Source organism: Dermacentor albipictus, chromosome 7, assembly GCF_038994185.2.
Source record: "Dermacentor albipictus isolate Rhodes 1998 colony chromosome 7, USDA_Dalb.pri_finalv2, whole genome shotgun sequence".
NCBI classification, from domain to species: Eukaryota; Metazoa; Arthropoda; class Arachnida; order Ixodida; family Ixodidae; genus Dermacentor; species Dermacentor albipictus.
Genome location: NC_091827.1, coordinates 12,684,728 through 12,703,920, shown reverse-complemented (window position 1 = coordinate 12,703,920; position 19,193 = coordinate 12,684,728). Strand labels below are relative to the sequence as shown.

The 19,193-nt window shown below is 45.4% G+C and overlaps 1 protein-coding gene across 3 annotated transcripts; it reads right to left on the bottom strand.

Moving 5' to 3' along the window:
* Positions 1–252: 252 nt before the first annotated feature.
* On the bottom strand, positions 253–18,482 carry LOC135904430 (ribonuclease Oy-like). 3 transcript variants are annotated; one of them, XM_065435233.1, is made up of 12 exons: positions 18,386–18,482; positions 12,415–12,628; positions 10,593–10,833; positions 7,462–7,508; positions 6,648–6,714; positions 6,265–6,335; positions 5,355–5,468; positions 4,611–4,659; positions 2,923–2,997; positions 1,936–1,974; positions 1,765–1,806; positions 253–784 (listed from the first exon to the last, which is right to left on the bottom strand). In XM_065435233.1, the coding sequence occupies exons 2-12, from the start codon at positions 12,483–12,485 to the stop codon at positions 659–661; spliced, it is 942 nt and encodes a 313-aa protein (XP_065291305.1). In that variant the 5' UTR covers positions 12,486–12,628; positions 18,386–18,482; the 3' UTR covers positions 253–658. The 3 variants fall into 3 exon arrangements, with proteins under 3 accessions (XP_065291305.1, XP_065291306.1, XP_065291307.1); XM_065435234.2 differs by lacking the exon at positions 18,386–18,482 and adding an exon at positions 14,406–14,420; XM_065435235.1 differs by lacking the exons at positions 1,765–1,806; positions 1,936–1,974; positions 18,386–18,482 and having other exon boundaries at positions 12,415–12,813.
* Positions 18,483–19,193: the final 711 nt, after the last annotated feature.

The following is a 19,193-nucleotide window of genomic DNA, read 5'->3' as shown; positions in this document are numbered from 1 at the left end:
AACTAATGGTATCCGTGGCGTCTGTGTCTAAACCTTATATAATCGAATTTGCCCTGGTAACATGTTTCGCATCATAAAGGTTGCTGCATGCATGAGGGCGGAGACACAAACTGAACCTAAAGACGATAGAATAGAGGAAATACGGCAGATAAATCCGCGTGCTGCATGCTTTCAGGGAGCCGTATGAAGTTCGTTGAGCGGAAAGAACTGAGGTAGTGCGTTATGTAAGGCCCACATTGTACTTGCCACAGGTAAGAAATTATAGGAATAGGATTTATTGATCAGGCAGAGGTAGAATGGTAATGAAAAAAGGGTAAACAGGGCTGCGATATGAAAACAAAAATTGAAAGCCATTTTACGAAAACAGTGTCCATAAATCGGTTGCTTCACGAGCGTGTGTATAATGGAACCATTATAATTGGTGTCGCTCTAATCGACGCCGGAGAGCGATTATGATTCCTTGCTAAGTTAAGCGCTGGCATAAATTTCAACCCTTACTGTCGCCAGCTCATTCGTCTGGGAGCCATGAGCGCCGCTCCATGTTCGCGACATCAAGAACAGTTCTTTGTAACAGGCGTTGGCTTATTCCCGCAAACAGCGGTCCGTTCTCGTCTCGTGGCCTTTGTCTTTGGTCTTCGCCGATGATGATGAAAAGGTTCTACGGCCGCGCCGGCAGGTAGTAGTTCCGACGTCCGCAGCCGCCGTTCTTTCCTTGGCAGTTGACCGTCTCCAGGTTCTTGTTGAGGCAGAAGCGAATCTCGGTCAGAACAGGCGCGTCCCTATTCTGAAAAATAAAGAAATAGGGGCAGCCACGTCAACACTATTGGACACCTTTCAATCCTGAAGCCTTCTGCAGAAACGCTTCAGAAGTGCGACAGAAGCAGTGCAGGGACGTTGTGACAAGGACACTATAGAAATTATATATGTTTCACAGAATAGTGCGGATAGGAATTGCTCCTTGCTACCCGGACAAACACGCGTTGATCTCAACATAATGCCGAACATTGCGAGCCGGTCTATAGTTTCATGATGGAAAAGTGCATGGCGTTCGTTAAAAAAAAAGCTTTTTCAACTGACAATGAACGCTTTTCTGTTGTTATTAGCCTTCGATGCTCGTTGCATTCTGTATCATGACACCCGTGACCTTATCGCCGTGTCACGAAATGCCATTACATGATCGCGTGCTGGGTCACCTCTTTCTGGCTAGCTCCCTCCTCGTTCTTTTCTTACTTGACGCACCGGCTTTTCGTATTTCATGTGATGCTAGCATTCGCGTTCGGCAAATCCATTCACAGGTGCGCTGTTGACGCTCATAATGTACAATCGCACACGCAACCCGCTATTTGAAGATGCAGATTCAGTAGCTGCCGGCTGCATGTTGAACTTACGCGTTTCTCCTAGGTAAGAAAAGTACCAATCTGCCTTTCATGCGTGTGCGTTAAGTGCGCTATACCGGCGAACAAATGCACTAAAGTTTCCTCACCACCACAGAGTACTAATTACATGTGTCCGTGAGTCCCTTTGTTATCTAGAGTAACACACCTAAATGCGTAAGCATGAACGCATATCAATTATTCGCACCCTTCACTTTACTTAACATATATCGTCCTTCTAACAATTCGATAAGCATCATAATTTAACCACGTTTTCCTTGGCTTCGGGGCTGCTAGATTGCCTGCTAACTGAATTCTTTTACCAATTCCCATCTTTTCTTTCTGGGAGAAGCAATCTGAATAGACCAAAATCCTTTGGATTTATACTTACGGCTTGCTTTTGAGCGCTATATTTTTTGAAGTTTCTTATAAGCTGTAAAAGACAAATTTGGGCATGCAGGTGACATTTTATGAAGTTAGAGCTCGTAATTCATGATATTGCACTAATGCGCTTGAGTGGCTACAAGGTGGACCTAAACGCATCATGTCCAAGTGTACTTACATTTTTCCTAATATGTCTGTAGCGTTTGCATCTTCTACACTGTGAAAACAAATTTGTGCTTGTAACGCACTCAATCTATCCATTCACGCTAAGCGTGTAAAGCTGCCGCTAGCACCTGTACAGTACAGTGCAATGAAACGGGAATGAAACATATCCCCCGCGAGATAAAAAGAATACTCGTGATGTGTATGAAATGGGTACTATAACTGGCTCAACTGAGAGCATTGCGAGTAGAAACGCACCAAACAAGAAAAAGAAATATCAAAGGAAGGCCAGAAATAAATACATGAGAAACTAAAGTTGTCTGCGCACTACTCTCACCATTGGGCCAAAATAACATACCCTTGACTAACGAATTAAATGTGTTCTAATTGCACGCGGCACTTTGCCTTCGCATGTTCTAAATAATATAATTGTCGGAGATACATCTCAAGGACCTGTTTCCGCGAGAAACATCCATAGACATCTTCGCGCATTTTTGAAAAGCCCGGATTTTCCGCTCACATGTGTTCGTTCCCGGAATAACTTCGGGCGAACTTCGGCTAGAAGCTTAGTAGGCTTGCATAATGTTGCGTAGTCGATGCGAAGCATGTACTCTTACACTAAATCTAGCGCACTCAACGTTGCTTCACTTTGTAATTTTACGCGTCCTGAGTTGGTATTGTGGTTCCTTTGAAGGTTATTTCACTTGGTACCTCCTCCACTTAGAACAGGAGGCATGTCTTGCCTATGTGAGTGCAGTGCTGATACTTATTTAGAAAAGGCATATCTAGGCCGCCTGGCCGTAGCCATATCTTTTCGCTTGTATGGGATATTTAAGAAATACAGCTTCTAGTAGGCGCTCGCTTTACTCTTAATGCTGCTTCTGACTCAAGCGAGAGAAGCAATGGTCAATGTTTTCACAATTTTTGTAGACCATGGGGTGGCCTACGCGACAGTAACATTATAATTCTACATAGGTGTCAATAAGCTAAAGGTAAAACTCACCGGAACTCTTTGGCTGCACACGATGTTGACCTTCTCTCGAATGTCGTCCGAGAGGGCGTTACGGATTTCTGAGGCCTGCAAACGATTTACAAATACGGATGTTAATGACACTACATAAAATTGTCGATAGCAGCAGATAATGTTTTTTCCAGCCAACAAAACTTCTAAAATAAACCAAATTTACACCTCTCGTGTACGCCAAACCAAAAATTTGCACACTTTTTGATGCAAGAAACCGATCTGGAAAACCATGTCGCCTCAAGTCCACGGACGTCTGCAATGTCTGACTGTCGTCGCGAAGCACTGTTAGTAAGTGGCACTGAATACACGCGCTTTCTGAAGTGAGGCAGGCATGCACGGAAACTTCATGCATGAATAACTTTCTTAAATTTCCCTCGCGTTAAGTAAACATTACACCGCGCGAACCTGCCGCTGTCAACCGGCCCAGATATTGAGGGAGTGTCCCTGATTGCAATACGTTCTCCAGAGTCCCAGCAGGACTTCGTATGGACTTCCATTTATCTAGGATTAAAATGTGACGATCCTCACAGTAAGTTGTCTATTCGAAGCGAACATGCACTATTTTACGAATTTTGAACACGATGCGAGTTGTCTGCCCAGCTTTCTCGTGCGCTTGTTGAATTTAATTACGTTGACTTGCCAGGAACGCGGATAGGAAATCAGATTCCCCGATGAACTGCTTGCAAAAATAAACTAAACGAAATGCGGAGGTCCTTTTCAGAAGGCTTAAAGGGTCGCTAAAGGAAAATAATAAGTTGATTTATATCCATAGAGTATTCGTGTAGAAGTCTATAATCCTTTTCTAAATGCCAATATAAGACTTTGATGTGTAGGAAATTGACAACGAAGGTTTCGTTGCTGCTCTTCAACTTGAATCGTCTGTGCTAAAACGGACGAGTCGATGCTATCCCCACGTGAAATCTCTCTCTGCCTTTCTCTGAATCGGCCAGTACTGACGTCACATGAGAGGAACCAAAATAGATGCACGGCGCTACTACAATGTATAATTGTCGTAAATTTTCCCATTACAATATCTACGTACGTTCTCGCTACGAGTGACGAATTCGATAATACAGAAGCCCTTAATCTGGATCAACTTAAAATTTTTATTAAATGTTCCTTTAAGGTCAATTAAGCCGAACCTTTTACTTTCGATAATCTTTCTCTCTTTCTCTGAACTTCCTTTATATAATAAAAGCACTTCCATGGTAACGATTTCTGCGACCCATTTCAGGACAATGTTTTGTAATAAGAAACACACGAACCTGAATTGGATTCGCCAGCATTTGCTGTCTTTGCCTGTTTTTCATGTCCCATTCGGTTTTTCTCAGGTTACGTGTTTAACAATTCCAAATCTAACTGACCCACGTAACAGTGTTAGTTATAAGGAGCAAGCAGGCAAGTCATGTATTGCTTGAGCAGACCGAAATACCGGAGTTCAACCACATTAAACCCACACTGTAGTTAAGGAAATACAGGTTTCCCAAGCTAGCTTTAGGTTTTCTTCGTGATCGGCGCTCACACCCTGTTCATTATCTTCCAGATGAGCGGCAAACCACGTTTCACGACTTCACTTCGTCTGCTACACACAACACACGTAATTCCGCGGTCATAAGGAAATTCGGTGTAAGTTCGCAGTACGCGTAAATGAAGTCGCCTGCACTCACCGAGTACGTTCTGACGACACTGGGCCTAATAAGGCTGTTCGACAGAAATCTGCGCAAGAAAGAAAGTGGCAAATTAGCGAAAGCTCACGGAGGAAAGTGAAATCAAAAGAAAGTTAGCCAAGTAATGCACATGGCTGCCAGCGGTAGTGTGCCGGTATTAGGGTTTACTCGCATGTACGGTTTAAACCTTGACACGGCGGTGCAGATATTGGCAAGGGGAAGAGATCACCAACAGGAATTGTGAAAGTTAGGTTACAAGTTCAACCACACCTCGCACAACGCGAGAGCAGCTGTAAAAAATTTTTAAAATAGTTTTTCGTGACATCACTCAGTGCTGAAGTTGATGAACGACGTTCAAGGCATTAAACTCACTGTGTATGAGTAAAATGATAGTTAAACGTCATTTACTAAGTGAATTGGCAGCGGAACATCAAATAAAACAATTCTAATGCAGTGTCTGCCAAAGAGAGAACGAAAGCGGCTTTCTTCAGTAAGAGAACGAAAGGAGAAAAGAGTAAGAAGGAAAAAAAAAACATATGACAAAGATACGAAATTTGACAAACACGAACAAATGGCGGGGAAATTACAAATTAAATTTAGTAAGGAAGAATAGTTCCCGAAATGACAACGAATGAACAGAAATTGATTACAGAAAAAGTGAACGAATGGAGCTCGAAGTACAGCAGAGAGAGATGGGCCGACGAGAACGGCGGCGCACCACCCGCTGCTGCTTCATCAACTCACTGGAATATGTTGTACTTTTTGTAGACAGCGAGGGTGGAGTTGAAGAAGTTGAAGAGGCCGTTCAGTGCGGGAACGTCGCCGGCGCAGGTGCCGTGCTTCTGCCACTGGTGGCGCCTGGAAAATAAAAAAAAGACAACGTTTTGCTTGCTCACCAGTGAGCAGCCATGGGTGCGCGTAGCATCGAGTATGGAGTACAGATCATACGTAAGCACAGTGCGGTATATCGGCGCAAATGGCGACGTCATGCGATGACGGGCCCAACCAAAGTGCGCAGGGTTTTGCGATGGCCAGCAATGTTCTACTTGTGTGTTGACTTAAAGTTGGTAAGCAGCGATATAGTTCAAGTGAAAGTATGTTTTGCTCCGTTTCCTTATCGTGTGAGATGTGAACACCCGAAGCGCATTCTCGTTGAACACACTGTGCTATCATTGATGTCTATCTCGACTTGAAAAGTGCTGCAATGACACTAACCGAATGACACTAACCAATGACACTAACCGAATGAATCGGTTAGTGTCATTGATACTACGTCTTTGATACTCGTTCGAGTATCAAAGCTTAGTAAGGTGGATTGCACTTTGTAAGGACATCGACTAGTTTCTGAGTGCTCCAGCATTGGCAGCTCTACAAATGTAATGCAAACGGACAATTAAACGTTAGCGCGAGAAAAAAAGGACTCAACTAGTGATAATCAAACCATATTATCGCTGCAATACACCCGTATATTCCCGTAAAAGTTTCAAAGCTGTCTGGCACGACTTCGTACTACCGTCGGAGCTCTCTCAAACGATTTGTAGAATATTCCATACGATTCATTGCACATTTGTGTTTTTAAAGCTACCCGAAAGGCGACATAAAGAAGCAGTGTGTATTCGCAGTAGAACGAGGACAAGGTGGCTAGCTGACTCACCAAAACGTGAAGTATCGTGCTTCGGCACTGGTCAGTGAAGGCCAGTACTTGTTGAGGTCCCTCTTAATGGGCTGCAAGGAAATTATGGAAAAAAGACGATATATATATATATATATATATATATATATATATATATATATCTTCTGCTGAATGTGCTGTAGCAAGGCAATAATTCCCGTTTTCTCATTACCCGCCCTTCCCACTGTTCTCGGAAAGAAAAAAGTTCCCAAAACACACGTTACCGTAGACTACGCCATATTATGAAAATATTGTAATGTGACTTTCAGAATCACCTAGGTTTGTACATGTCTCCTATTTTGTTTTGCTCGCAAATAAAAGGAAAGGAACGAGCGTCACGTTTCCAAGATTTCAACCGCACTCACGTCAAGGACACGGCCGTTGAACTGTTCGTCTACGCAGAAGCTTGGCGAAGTGTTGTCACCGGATGGCCTGCACATGAATGAATGAGAGGATGAACGAATGGTCCGTACTTAAAAGCAAGGAAGTATATTGTAGCTGACCTTTAGTTTTTACGTACGCTGTTCCTGTTAAACGGAATTAACTCGCAAATACATAACCGCGTCGTCGAAGCCGATATCATCAAGCCAGATTACGCAAATAAGCAGGCATATAAGGGCACAAAATTGTATATATTACGCTTTAATTTTGAAATGTACAATCAGTAACAGTTCCCAGAACTTTAATGTATCAACATTTGAGCAGAATATCGGGGACAGGGAACTTGCTCATGCAGTTCTGCAATAGTCGGACGGAAAAACCACAACACAAGGAACAAGAAGACTGTTCAAAGCTCGTGCTTATATATCTCTTGTCACGTTTCCTTCCTGTCCCGGTGGTCCCATCCCGTCGCACTGTCGCACGAGTTCACACTCCGCTCAGTTCCTCGTTGTCGTCCTTCACTATAGCACTCTGAGCTTTGTGCAATGATCTGCAACAACACCGCGTGTCGTAACTCTCCCTGTTAAGGGATATACACGTCGTCGGAACAACTCTGGCGTATTGGAACAGCCGTGTGAGCACTTTCAAAGGGCGTAGAAGTTTCCGGCTGTCGCAACTTGTTGTCGCGACACATTATGGGAGAGCCGGGTCGCGGGATCTTATTGGGGTCAAGTGAGACCGCGCCCATACTCACGCGAAATGCGGTTGCGCAGTCTCCCGCGCAAAAGTTCCACTCACCAAAGGCCGTGGATGGTCCAGTAGTTTTTCTTGCTGGTCGAGACGCACTGCACAAAACAAATGCGCATTTCTGGCAATACAGTGACAACTCGGACTGCCGCCATCGCACTTTAGCTTGTTTTGAATGCTCCCCGATGTATTTGACAAAAAAAGCTTTCGATAGTAAACTCGGCTTCCCTTCGCATTCGCAATTTTTACAGACCTTCTGTGTGAAAATGTAGCAGTGAGAGATAAAATTCTTCTGATTTGTGCGATATATAGTGACTATCGACGTCAGGTGAAGCGGTAGATTGTTGCGAAGCTACAAACTAATCTGAGTGCTATTACGCCGGAAGGATCTCCCCGATTACTAAGGAATGCTTCGAAAGCACCATTTTATTCGTGAGGCCATAACAATGGCACCTTGGGCGACATTTTCCAGAGAAAAAGCAATAGTTGTATGCGCAAAAATCGACAAGCTCGAGCATTTCCTTGAGGAGTTTCGTCCTTGGCAAGTTTCGTCCTTGAGGAGGACATCTGGATATTCCTGTACGAAATAACCTAGACATTTAGGTCAGGGGTTCGAAATAATACACTCGTTAACCATAAGCGAGCAGAATAAGGGGGTACACGATAGCAGTGTAGCTATGTCAGAGAGGAATGGGTGGGGGAGAGGTAGAAGAAGAAGAGGTCCCTGAGAAACATTAACACTGCTCTACTTCAGCTTTTAAGAAGTTTCAGCTTGGGACCAGTTCTGATTTTCCTTTTCAAATGCAAGTAAAATGAAAAAAAATCCTTTTATGAGAGCTGCTGGACTAAATTGAAGGAAATGTGCGGCATTTGAAAGAGAAAGTTAAATTGTAGCAACTTTGGGAAGAATACATTTGATTTAGGACCTCTAAATTTTCACAGAGATGTCTGTCCAAAAATTGATAGGTTTCCCAATAATAGAAGCATGCATTTTACAGACCAGTAACACTAAATGAGAAACATATCTCAATTAGTTAAACTGTGTCTGTTAATAATAATAATATATGGGGTTTTACTTGCCAAAACCACTTTCTGATTATGAGGCACGCCGTAGTGGGGGACTCCGGAAATTTTGACCACCTGGGGTTCTTTAACGTGGACCTAAATCTAAGTACACGGGTGTTTTCGCATTTCGCCCCCATCGAAATGCGGCCGCCGTGGCCGGGATTCGATCCCACGACCTCGTGCTCAGCAATCTAACACCATAGCCACTGAGCAACCGCGGCGGGTAACTGTGTCTGTTAGTGCAGTTCAATTGGCCAAGTATGATTTATGAATTTATAGTTTACGCGAAAGTGTTACAAAGTTTACGAGGGTTCTGCAAAAGCCTTCCTGACAGATTAGGGGTACATTTCCAAGCGACGTATAATGTACCAATTTTGTACGGCAGTACAACAATCTTCAATAATGTTTCTTTAACGAATTATAGCACAAATCGATAGTTCATTTTCTACAGTTCCAAGATTTTAATATTTTCGTTTAAATGCAACACGCTTTATCAAAATTGGTGAGTGGTAGCCGAGACTAACGATTTCCTTGTTCCGATGTGCATAAATAACTTTTGTGGAAAAGCTTCCCATGAACCAAAAGATAAAATTGAATTCTAGCAACTGTAGAAACACAATTTTGATTTCGTGCCTCAACTTTCTCACAAACGTTTTAACAAAAATCAATTTTCACTTAAGAAATTGAGCACTAAGTTTACAAATCCGTAACTATGAACCACAAACAGATATCTTAATTCTATAAGCTGCATCTGTTAGAACAGCTCGTGCGGATAAATGTAATTTGTAAATTTACACATTAAGTGAAATTTTTAGAACATGTACAAGGGTTCGGCAAAAAGTCATTCTGAGGAATTAGCAGCATATTTCAGAACAGTGTATAATACATCAATTTTGTTTGCATTAGATGTGTTATTAGGCGGAGTAAACAGAATTTCGAGTCATTTATTGATTAATTACTGAGTTGTAAACTTGTTTCCTCCTTTTTCCTAAATTTTGCCGTCTTTCTGCAAAGTTGATGGTACAAAATAAAAATAAATTTTCTCGAGTTGATTCATTTTAACATTTTCTTTTAATTGCAACAAACCTCATCAAAACTGGTGCAGCGGTTGCCGAGGAGGGAATCTAGATCAAACGTTCCAGATTTCGTGTCGAATGTTGAAAGGGGTTAGATTAAATAAACGTAGAATTTATTTTAACAAACTCAGACAGAAGTAAGTAGATCAAGAGGGCTATAGGAGAGGCGCATAGAACCTTTCCGTTAATAAAGTTGAGTAGATATCGACTAATTGAAAGAAAGAGTTCCTGAAAAATAATTGTTGCTGTCTGCCATAGCTTCATCGACTTTCCTTGTTCCCTTCGTTGCATTACCTCGTTTAGTTTTCTCTCGCAGATACCAATGTAACTGTGGTCAACTGATCGTCCCACTTCTCCCACCCCTTTCCAAGTCTTGTACATGGTAAATAAAATTCAGGACCACTGAAAATTTATTTGTGCAAGCGGCCTTATCTTTGATGAAATCTCACAATGTCAGTGTTCTGAAGGAAAACAATGACCCTTAGACGACATTTACTATAAGCAAAAAGAAAAAAGAAATGCAAAAGTGATACAATAATTCTGAGTTCTGATTTTCAATGTCGAGTTGCGATTCTGGCATGTATATGCACATCCTCCTCTGTCCCCTGTTAGAAAGAATGCTTGAAGAATTAGGACTGTCAACTAGCCTTGACGTCAGCCTCATTGAGCCGATCTTGATTGTATTGAAATGACCTTGAAATTACGGCTTTCAGATGGCTTTGCTATTCTCACGCAAACACACTGAACAGATTTAGACAGATGAAAATGTGAGTATCTTGTCAAGCTATGGAATATTGCAAATGCTGTGTTGAATGCATATCCTTTGCATTTGATGGAATATGTTAGAGTTGTCAATGTGTGTTTTGAGGAGGGCGCTATGTGTACATTGCCGCATCGTTGTTTTCTGGTGACTTTTCTTTAACGGGGTAGTGGGGCTAGCCAAGTTGCTGTAACGCAGCTTTCATCCCACTATCCTTTGCCCCCCATTCACGTTTTGTACGCTCCAATGCGATGAAATAAATCCGTTTAAACTCTGCATACTTGTGGTTCAGCGGCACATATTCCAGGGCTCCACTGCTGACTGAGGATGAAGTAGTCGTAGGTGGCGTTGGGCGAACCGGCCGGAGTGCGCGGTCGGTCGGGCCGCCTCCGACGGTCCGTCCGGGCGTCCGCAGCGCCAGAGCCACCGCGAGTCGGCGAATGCGACCGGGTGTTGGACGATGGACCTCCACTGTGCGCGGGCCTCGCTGGGCTGGGAGCTCGTTGAGCGTTCTGCGCCCAGCTTCGTTTGTGCGAGGGTGAGAAGGTACATGTAAGAGGACGCGAAGCACGGCAAAACCAAGGTCCGACGTTATGCGTGATTCAATACGGACAATATCTGGTAGCGCACCGAGTGCGATGCGCCTCACATTAGTGACAAACACAGAAACGACCGCAAAGAATGTGTTGTGTGTCATCGTTTTCACTTGTCTTGTGTTCCTTTGCTGAAAACCTGCTTTTAAGCTCGGGAATCCTCACCAACTACTTGAAGTTTGTCATTTCAGGGATGAGTTGGATTGACAGAAGCCCGCTTGAACATAGCAAACTTTAAATGTGAATCAGGGACACTGAAAGTGAGTCCAATTCAGCTCTTGGAGTAAGCCGGTGGGTTCTATCGTCAAATCGTGCGCGAAGAGAGCCACGAAATGTGTTATGCTAGATTGGGAAAGCACAGTGAAGTATTAGCATTCATTTATAACCCAAGAGGTATACGCAAAGTGCCAACAAAAACAGGCAAAATTTGGTAGTTCACTTTGTTCTTGTTAGTAATGTGCGTGTTTGTTGCAGTGGGGCTTGTATACTATTTTGTTACACCACTGTACTGCCCCTGTTATGTGCCTTTAATACGGGCGTTTTCGGATTATAATGACCAAACCATGGTTATAAGTTATAACTGCACTTTAACGCACTAAAGTACTGCCATACATACTTGTAAAGTTCACTAGCGCATTAGATCCAAGCTACCAAACGAACAAATGAAACAACCGGCGTATTACAGCCCATATCGGACTTTTATGTGGATACTGTTTACGAACAAGATCATTCGAATATGACACTGACCACCATCCGAAACTAATATGGCAATGCAGTCAGTTTGGCTATCACTTGACGTAAATGAAATTTCAGAACACTGCTACAGCGTCGTAAATTTTTCGCTACACTTAATATACAGTGAATTTAGCTGGCTGGTACATATATTGTCGGTACGTGCAAGCGTGGTACGATAGCATAATGGACCTCACGAGGTAGTAGGCCAAAGCTGAGGCATATACAACAAGAAATACACGTCGACAAAACAGCAAGGACGAACGCTACGATACTATGGGTCACTAACTGCGGATCAAACACAATAAACACTTCAGAGCAGTTACTTCACTGATAAGAAATTGTGAAACTTATTTTAAAGTGGAGCTACTTGAGACACATTGCAATGTTACTCCATTTCTTCTCTTCTTCATGTGTACAGACCAAATGTAATTTGAGAACATAAACTGTTTTTCTTATTTTTTCGCTGCGTGCACGTAAAAATATTCTAGCGGAAAAACGACTTCGCTATGCATAACCAACTCACGGAAATCACCAATTCGGCGGAACTGTTTTGGTTATCTTGCGAACGTTGTACTAAGGAACGAGCACAATAATTGCAGAAATGAGTATCTATCAGAACATCGTCCTTCGTAAAAGCAGGGAGTTGATGCCAGGTAGTTTGATGCAAAGCAGCGAGTTTGATGCCAGCAGCACTATCGTTTTCCCCAACCTTCACATTGTGCTCCAGCCCTCACGCATCGCTTCGCCCTGAACATCATGAAATTCAAGAGCATACCTCTGTGCGGCCATCGAGGCGAGGACGACCAGCAGCACCGCCGTAACCAGGGTTCGACGTGTCAACGCCATGTTTCGGAGCTACCGGGCAGCGTCCTCTGTCAGACGACGCTTTCCTGGATGCGGCTGCCTCGACTGTTCGCTACCCGGCGAACGGCCTCGTTTGAAAGCGTCGTCGTTCCTTTCTCCCTAGCGGCGCAGCGTCGACGCAGAAACTAAAAGGGCCCGCAATGCGAACAGCACATTACGAGGGAGGGCTCATATGAGAAAGGGATGAGAAGGCTGACATAGGAATCACTTAGAGAATGGCCAAGTAACAAGAAAATAATCAACACAAGGAACTGTCGCTCAACCCCCACTCTCGAGACGGCTGCTTCTGCGAGACCTTCACGCCTAATCTAGATGCCAGAGTGCAGGAACCAAGTAACGCACAAAAGAGAAGCGAGGGTACTCGAGAGAGGGGGATCCGGTTTCACCACATCCAACTCGTTCAGCCAACGCTGGTGGGCCCGAGGCCTCTCCCGACGAGCGCGAGCGTCGATTAAAAAAAAGAAAGCGGAAGAGGGAGGAGCTGCAGGGGTTTCCCCGACAACCTTCTCAGCACGTGCGCTCGCGCTGGCGGAAACGAATCAATGGACAATGAATATAGCGGAACAGCGACGTTCCCATGTGGTTGTGTGCTTTGCTCGTAAAGAAAGGTAGAGACTATGCAGTTCTGGCCCAAATGGCTACGGGCCAGGCTTGACTAAAGCTCTCTGCAGAAGGCACATTGGGTGAACCAGCCGGCTGCCGTCAGATCACCGAGGTTAAGCGAAAGGGCGCGACGTCGGGCCAGCCCCTTCACCACACGGAAGAGTCAAACATCGCGTCACAAACACTTGGTGTACAACAGTTCATGCCCTGACCCCCACCCCTTAATTAAGGGAAGCCAACCGGTGTCACAAATGCCACTGGTGGCGTTGAACTCGCCACCAACGCAAGCAACATGGACGACACTTAGTACGGTGCACGCGTGTTGTGTTATTCTTCGTCTCTTTCTTTCTTTCTTTCTTTCTTTCTTTCTTTCTTTCTTTCTTTCTTTCTTTCTTTCTTTCTTTCTTTCTTTCTTTCTTTCTTTCTTTCTTTCTTTCTTTCTTTTGCACTGTTTGCCCCTTCCAAAGTCAAGCAAGCAGGAGCGGGTTTGGCCACTCAGGAAACAGACCACCAATGAACACTTTACGTAGTGGCTCGTCTTCAGCTAAAGAATAGTTCAGGCGTCCGCCGCGAGTGAAACAGCTACGGCATCTATGGTGGGAAGGATTTTCCTTTTATTCATTCACTAGAACCCCGTCCTCTCTGTGTACGAGACGTTGTCGCTGTGAGCCGCTGTAGCTCGACTAACACGCGCAGCATGCGGGTTGGGTGACACATGGTGACGGTTGCACACACCAGTACACGCAACACTTGTATTTTCGATATATTGTGCCTACAGGCTGCAACAAGTGAGGTAGCGCTCGCGTTTTTCCGAGATGATCGGGTTGGCGTGAGCTAGTAAATACAAAATCCAAACAGCGCCACGACGAAAGAGGACACAGGAAGGAATAGGAACAGAGGAGTGCGCTTGTGCGTGAGGGGGAGGGGGGGGGGAGACAATTTAAGCTCACTTATCTTGTGCGTGCAACGCGTATTTCATGCTGTTACAATTTTAAGATTTTCCTAGGAGTTGAAGTCTGCATATGTGCTCCCCCCCCTTTTTTTTTGTGTCAAGAGACGGCACTTACTTGGGTTGTCCCTCTGGGATTTCGCAACAGACTCGAATGAACATGGAACGGAAGACATACACAGACTCATGCGCTCCTCAACTTTACCGGCGCTGTTTCCTCTGCGTTGTCTTAATCGCGAAAATGGTAAACAAGTCGAACAGCTTCGAGATGAACTTTTTATATATATACCACATCGGGCGACGACATTCATGCACAGATATTGTTTTCGAGAAATTTTATAGCTACTCACCGAAAATTTTTTTTTTGCCTCGGTACTCAACTGGCGTCGAGCGTGATGCACACGTGTGCCATCCTGCGCAACCAATCACACGTTTGACCTACACATTGAAGGCATTGAATTCTGCACCGTACAAACTCTCGTGTAACTATCGGCGCGTCATAGTCATCATCACCATGGTCTTATTTGTGTCCACTGAAGAACGAAGGCGTCTCCAAGCGATCTTCAATTACCCGTATGGTGTGCCGCCATCTCATGACTGCAGATCTCCTCATGTTATCACGCTATCTAATCCTCTGGTGTCCTACACTGCGCTTTCCTTCCCTTGGCACTCATTCTGTAACTCTAAAGGGCCGTTTATAGTCCGACGTAACGCACGCGCGCGCACGCTACGTCACGTCGGCGAAAACGACACCTCTATAGTCGGGCGCACCGGCGCAGCTAGCGTAACCGGCGGCTTCCAGCGCGCCCCGACGGGCCCGGCGCCGATTTGGCTCCGGAGCCATTCGCACGTCGAAGTCGGCGGAACTCTCGCACCACAATGCATTGCGCGCGAAGAAAAAGGCGCCAACACAACTCCGCAGACGGCTTTTGCGGACGGCGCGCGACTTGGCGAACCTTCTGCGCATGCTCCGAAGATAGCAGCCTACGGCGCGCGCGTTGAAGTATAGACAAGAAAACCATGGCCAGGCGGCGCTACTGCGCCTCTTGACAGCGCCCCCAATGTGGAAGCGTCAAGCCGGGCGGTCGCGCCGTGGCGCAGTCTCCGCTTTGTTTACATTGTGTTGTCCGCGCTTTTCTTCGCTGCTCGTGCTCACGGCGCTCCGTTTTCGACGGCGGCAGATCGCCTGCTTGCGCAACAGCCATGCAGAGATTGCCGTGCGGTTTCAAGAAGGCTGCCGACGCCGACAGCTTTTTTTCGTGGCGGCAACCTCACGATAGGGGAGCGTCTGCTTCCGAACGTGTACGGCGTTGAACCAATTGTGGACGGTGATGTGATAGTGAAAGCCAAGTGCGTGTCACAGGTGTCCGACAAGATCGTAGACGACGTCGAGTTAGAGGTACGCACTATGTTCAGAAATTTAGCCACATTTATTTCAATTACAACATAAGTCACACTGGCAGCAGGAACTTCTGTTGTCATACTACTCGATGACTGCAGATCCATTGGGCTGCTTCTTGACGGTTCCGTCACTTCACAAAGGCTTGTTCTGGAGTCTGTTTCACACGTGTCTTGCCGCTGCTCAAGAGCTGCGTCACTGCAGTAGGAAAGCACATGTCCCGGTGGTGCTGACTGCTGAGAAGACTGTTGTGATTGCCATTGGTCTGTTTGGCGCCGCTTCCATCTGCATCGCATATGAATGAAACAGTATGTGTGCCTATTTGTTGTGGGGATTAAATTACTCCCAATAATATGTTTGCAAAGGTAACGTTCCTGTGATTGTGTGCATATATTATTCTACAAGAGTGCTACCACTGCAAGTTACGATACATGCACACTTAGATACTTAGAAAGCATGGGAAAACAACAAACATAACGCGCACGTCTCGAGCGGCTGCTTTCCGATCTGCCGCTTCCCGACGCACGCGACGACCGCGGCTTGCATTAAATACGGTCTGATACCACACACAAGTAGCGCGCGGCCCCTTTCGTTACCTGCACAACTAGTAATTTAAGTTGCAGCGTTTGGAAAAAGGAAATAATTCTCTTGAGCTCGTCCATGCCAATCGCGAGGGAAGGCACAGTGCAATCAAATAAATTCGGAGGTTCCAAGTGCCAAAACCGTGCCAAAACCACGAAATCAATATGAAGCCTGCTGTAATGGGGAGTCTCAGGAATAATTTTAAGCTCTGGGGGTTCTTTAACGTGCACAAAAATCAAAGCACACGGTAACAAGGGTGTTCTTGCATTTTGCCCCTATCGAAATGCGGCCGCCGTGGCTGGGAATCGAGCACGCGTCGTAGAGCTTAGCGGCGCAACACGCCTGCATTTACCGCTAACAAACGGCGGATGCCACAACAATTCAACAACGCGACACGACTAAACAAACGGCCGTGCACTAAAAACAGGCATATGACTATTCCGCTTTCAAGATATTACACGCGAATGCGAAAGTATGAGACTTACTTGACTCGGCGCACTGCAGTTATCTATGCTTGTCGTCTGTCCTTCTCGTACCACTTCCCAGGAAATCTGTAGAACTTCACGGGCGGCGTAGGACCTTTCGTGTTTTCGAGGCTGATGTGGCAATCAACAACACATCAGTATTGCGTGCCGCCTTTCCTGGCTGATGAGGTCGCACTCGGCGTCGCAAAAACCACGCGCACGAGCGCTCCCGCCGTACAGAACACAGGCGCGCGCTAGCGCAGCGACGACCCTCCAAACTTCCATCGGTCCGCTAGGGGAGCATTCGGCGCTGGTGCCGCGCGGGCAAACTTTAGGTTGCCTCGTCTATAGAGGGGATGGCATCTCGGCTGGCGCAGCGCAACCGACGTAGCGTGACTGACCGCGAACGACGCTCGCCCGCGCGCCGATAACGTCGGACTACAGTCAAACCTCGATATAACGAACACGCATATAACGAATTATTGAATATATCGAACTCTTCCGAAATATTTTTGTCAAACACATGTATTTTTAACTTCCTTTAGCGAACGCGGTTTGGCATAAAACGGATATAACGAACTTCGCGACGCCAAGCCCTACCTCCCTTTACTAGTAGGCGGCAGGCTTCGTTGCACTACAGCTGTGTTGTGCGGCGCAGCAAACGTTCAGGACTACCTCGCAGGCACTGACAGCTCCACAGATGCCACGTCGTCATCGAGAGTTAACAGCCAAAGAAATCGTCCGCATCTCACAACCGCTGACAGCGCCGCTTCAGCAGCGGCGTGATCGAATGTTGCTTTTGCGTTTTAGTGTTAGCAGTGGCGTGGCCATCGTAGCGTTGTGTGGAGGCTCTTTCGGTGGTCGTGTCGAGTGCGGTGCGCGGGTGTGTGTAGTGCTGTGATGGCGATGAATGTGAAAAAAAGAGTGGCACTGACGTTAAAGACCATGCTCGAGATTATTCAACGTGCAGTGCTATTGAGGGCAGTGGGTTTGCCCTTGTTGAGTGTTTGCAAACTGTGGAACAGGGCGTGATACGGTATGCGATCAACACAAAGAAGCAGGCCGCGATAACGCAGTTTTTTGTGCGTAAATAAATGAACGTGACCCAAGTAAGCATCGCTCGTGTTGCTGTGCCTTCTCTGATTGAATTTTGCTCCTGTTGCATGTATACTTTACGAAATTTTATATTACGAATTATGGATATAGCGAACTAATTTCCGAATTTTTAACTGTTCGTTATAACGAGGTTTCACTGTATAAACGGGCCTTAATGGTCTACCGGCTATGTACCCAACGCATGACATGGCCTGTCCAGCTCAATCTTTCACTCCTAATGTCAACTATAATATCGGTTACGCCGGTTTTCCCTCTACTCCACACTGCTGTCCTCCGGTCTCTTAACGTTGCACCTAACATTTTTTCATTCCATCACCCATTGCATGGTCGTTAACTTCTCAAACTTATTTGTTATACTCCGAATTTCTGCCCCATATGTTAGCACCGGTAGGATTCAGTGACTGTACACTTTTTTCTAAGCGACAGTGGTAAGCTGCTGATCATGACCTGCCAATGTCTACTATATACGCTCCAACGCAATTTCATTATTTTGGAAATTTACTTCTTAAGATCAGGGTCTCCTATGAGTAGTTGGCCTACGTAAACGTTTTCTTGCACAGATTCTAGGGGCTGGCTGCCAATCATGAATGCTTGCTTTTTTGCTAGATTATTCAACATTACCTTGGTCTGTTGCATATTTATCCCCCGAGCTACTCTCACACTTTGTCGAGGCTAAGGTCCTCATTCATTTGTTGAAAGCCGCCTGAAGCATTGCTGAATTATGGTAGTTCTAATTCTGGTTCTCCCCAGAGGTTCGTCTCTCCCTTACCTGCTGCTGATTGCGCTGGTACCCTGGAATTTCCGTCTCTGTCGAGCGCCCTGATACTGCACGTCCGTGAATTTGCTTCTGGCTAAGGGCCTTTACAAACTTCTTACATCTACGCCCCGCCAGGAAGAGATAAGAGAGGATAAGGTGCCTTAGAACAGCCATTGTCGTCAGCTACAAGCGAAGGTTTTGCGACATACTGCTTGCATAACCGACCTATCGCAAACACATCACTTCAATAATGAGGTGGCATGCTACTGCGTCATCTTTCCACTGGGAAAAATCAGTGAACTGATAGGCGAAGAGCGCGCCGAAAGATAGCGCACGTGCACATAGCAGCCCTTTACGTAAGGAATGCTGCAGACGTTCGTTACGATATTATAGCACGATACGTTGGAATTTAACCGGGAGGACTGCACAAGCTGTGAAGAAACGCAGTGGCATGCGCAGTGGAGATCGAAGGTGGTCAGAACTGGTCTAAAGAAAGAATTTCACGGCAGCTTTTAAAAGATTGCGAATGAAGACGTTTCAAGGCACCGGGCGTTCTATTATCTAAATTAATGGTAACAGTTGCGTGATTGTCAAGCTCTTGTCACTTTTCATCGGCCAAATACTAGGATTTATCGAAGTAAAATGCGTAGAAGTAAACTACAGACACCAGGTGTCACTTTAAAACACGTACAACATGGCGCGATAACTTTATTAGGAGCGACAATAGCAAAAACAGCGAGGTTACCTAAAAATACCCTAAAAACAACAGCTGCAAGAGCCGCTGCTGCCTCGAAGAGCGAAAAATCGCAGCTTTATAAAA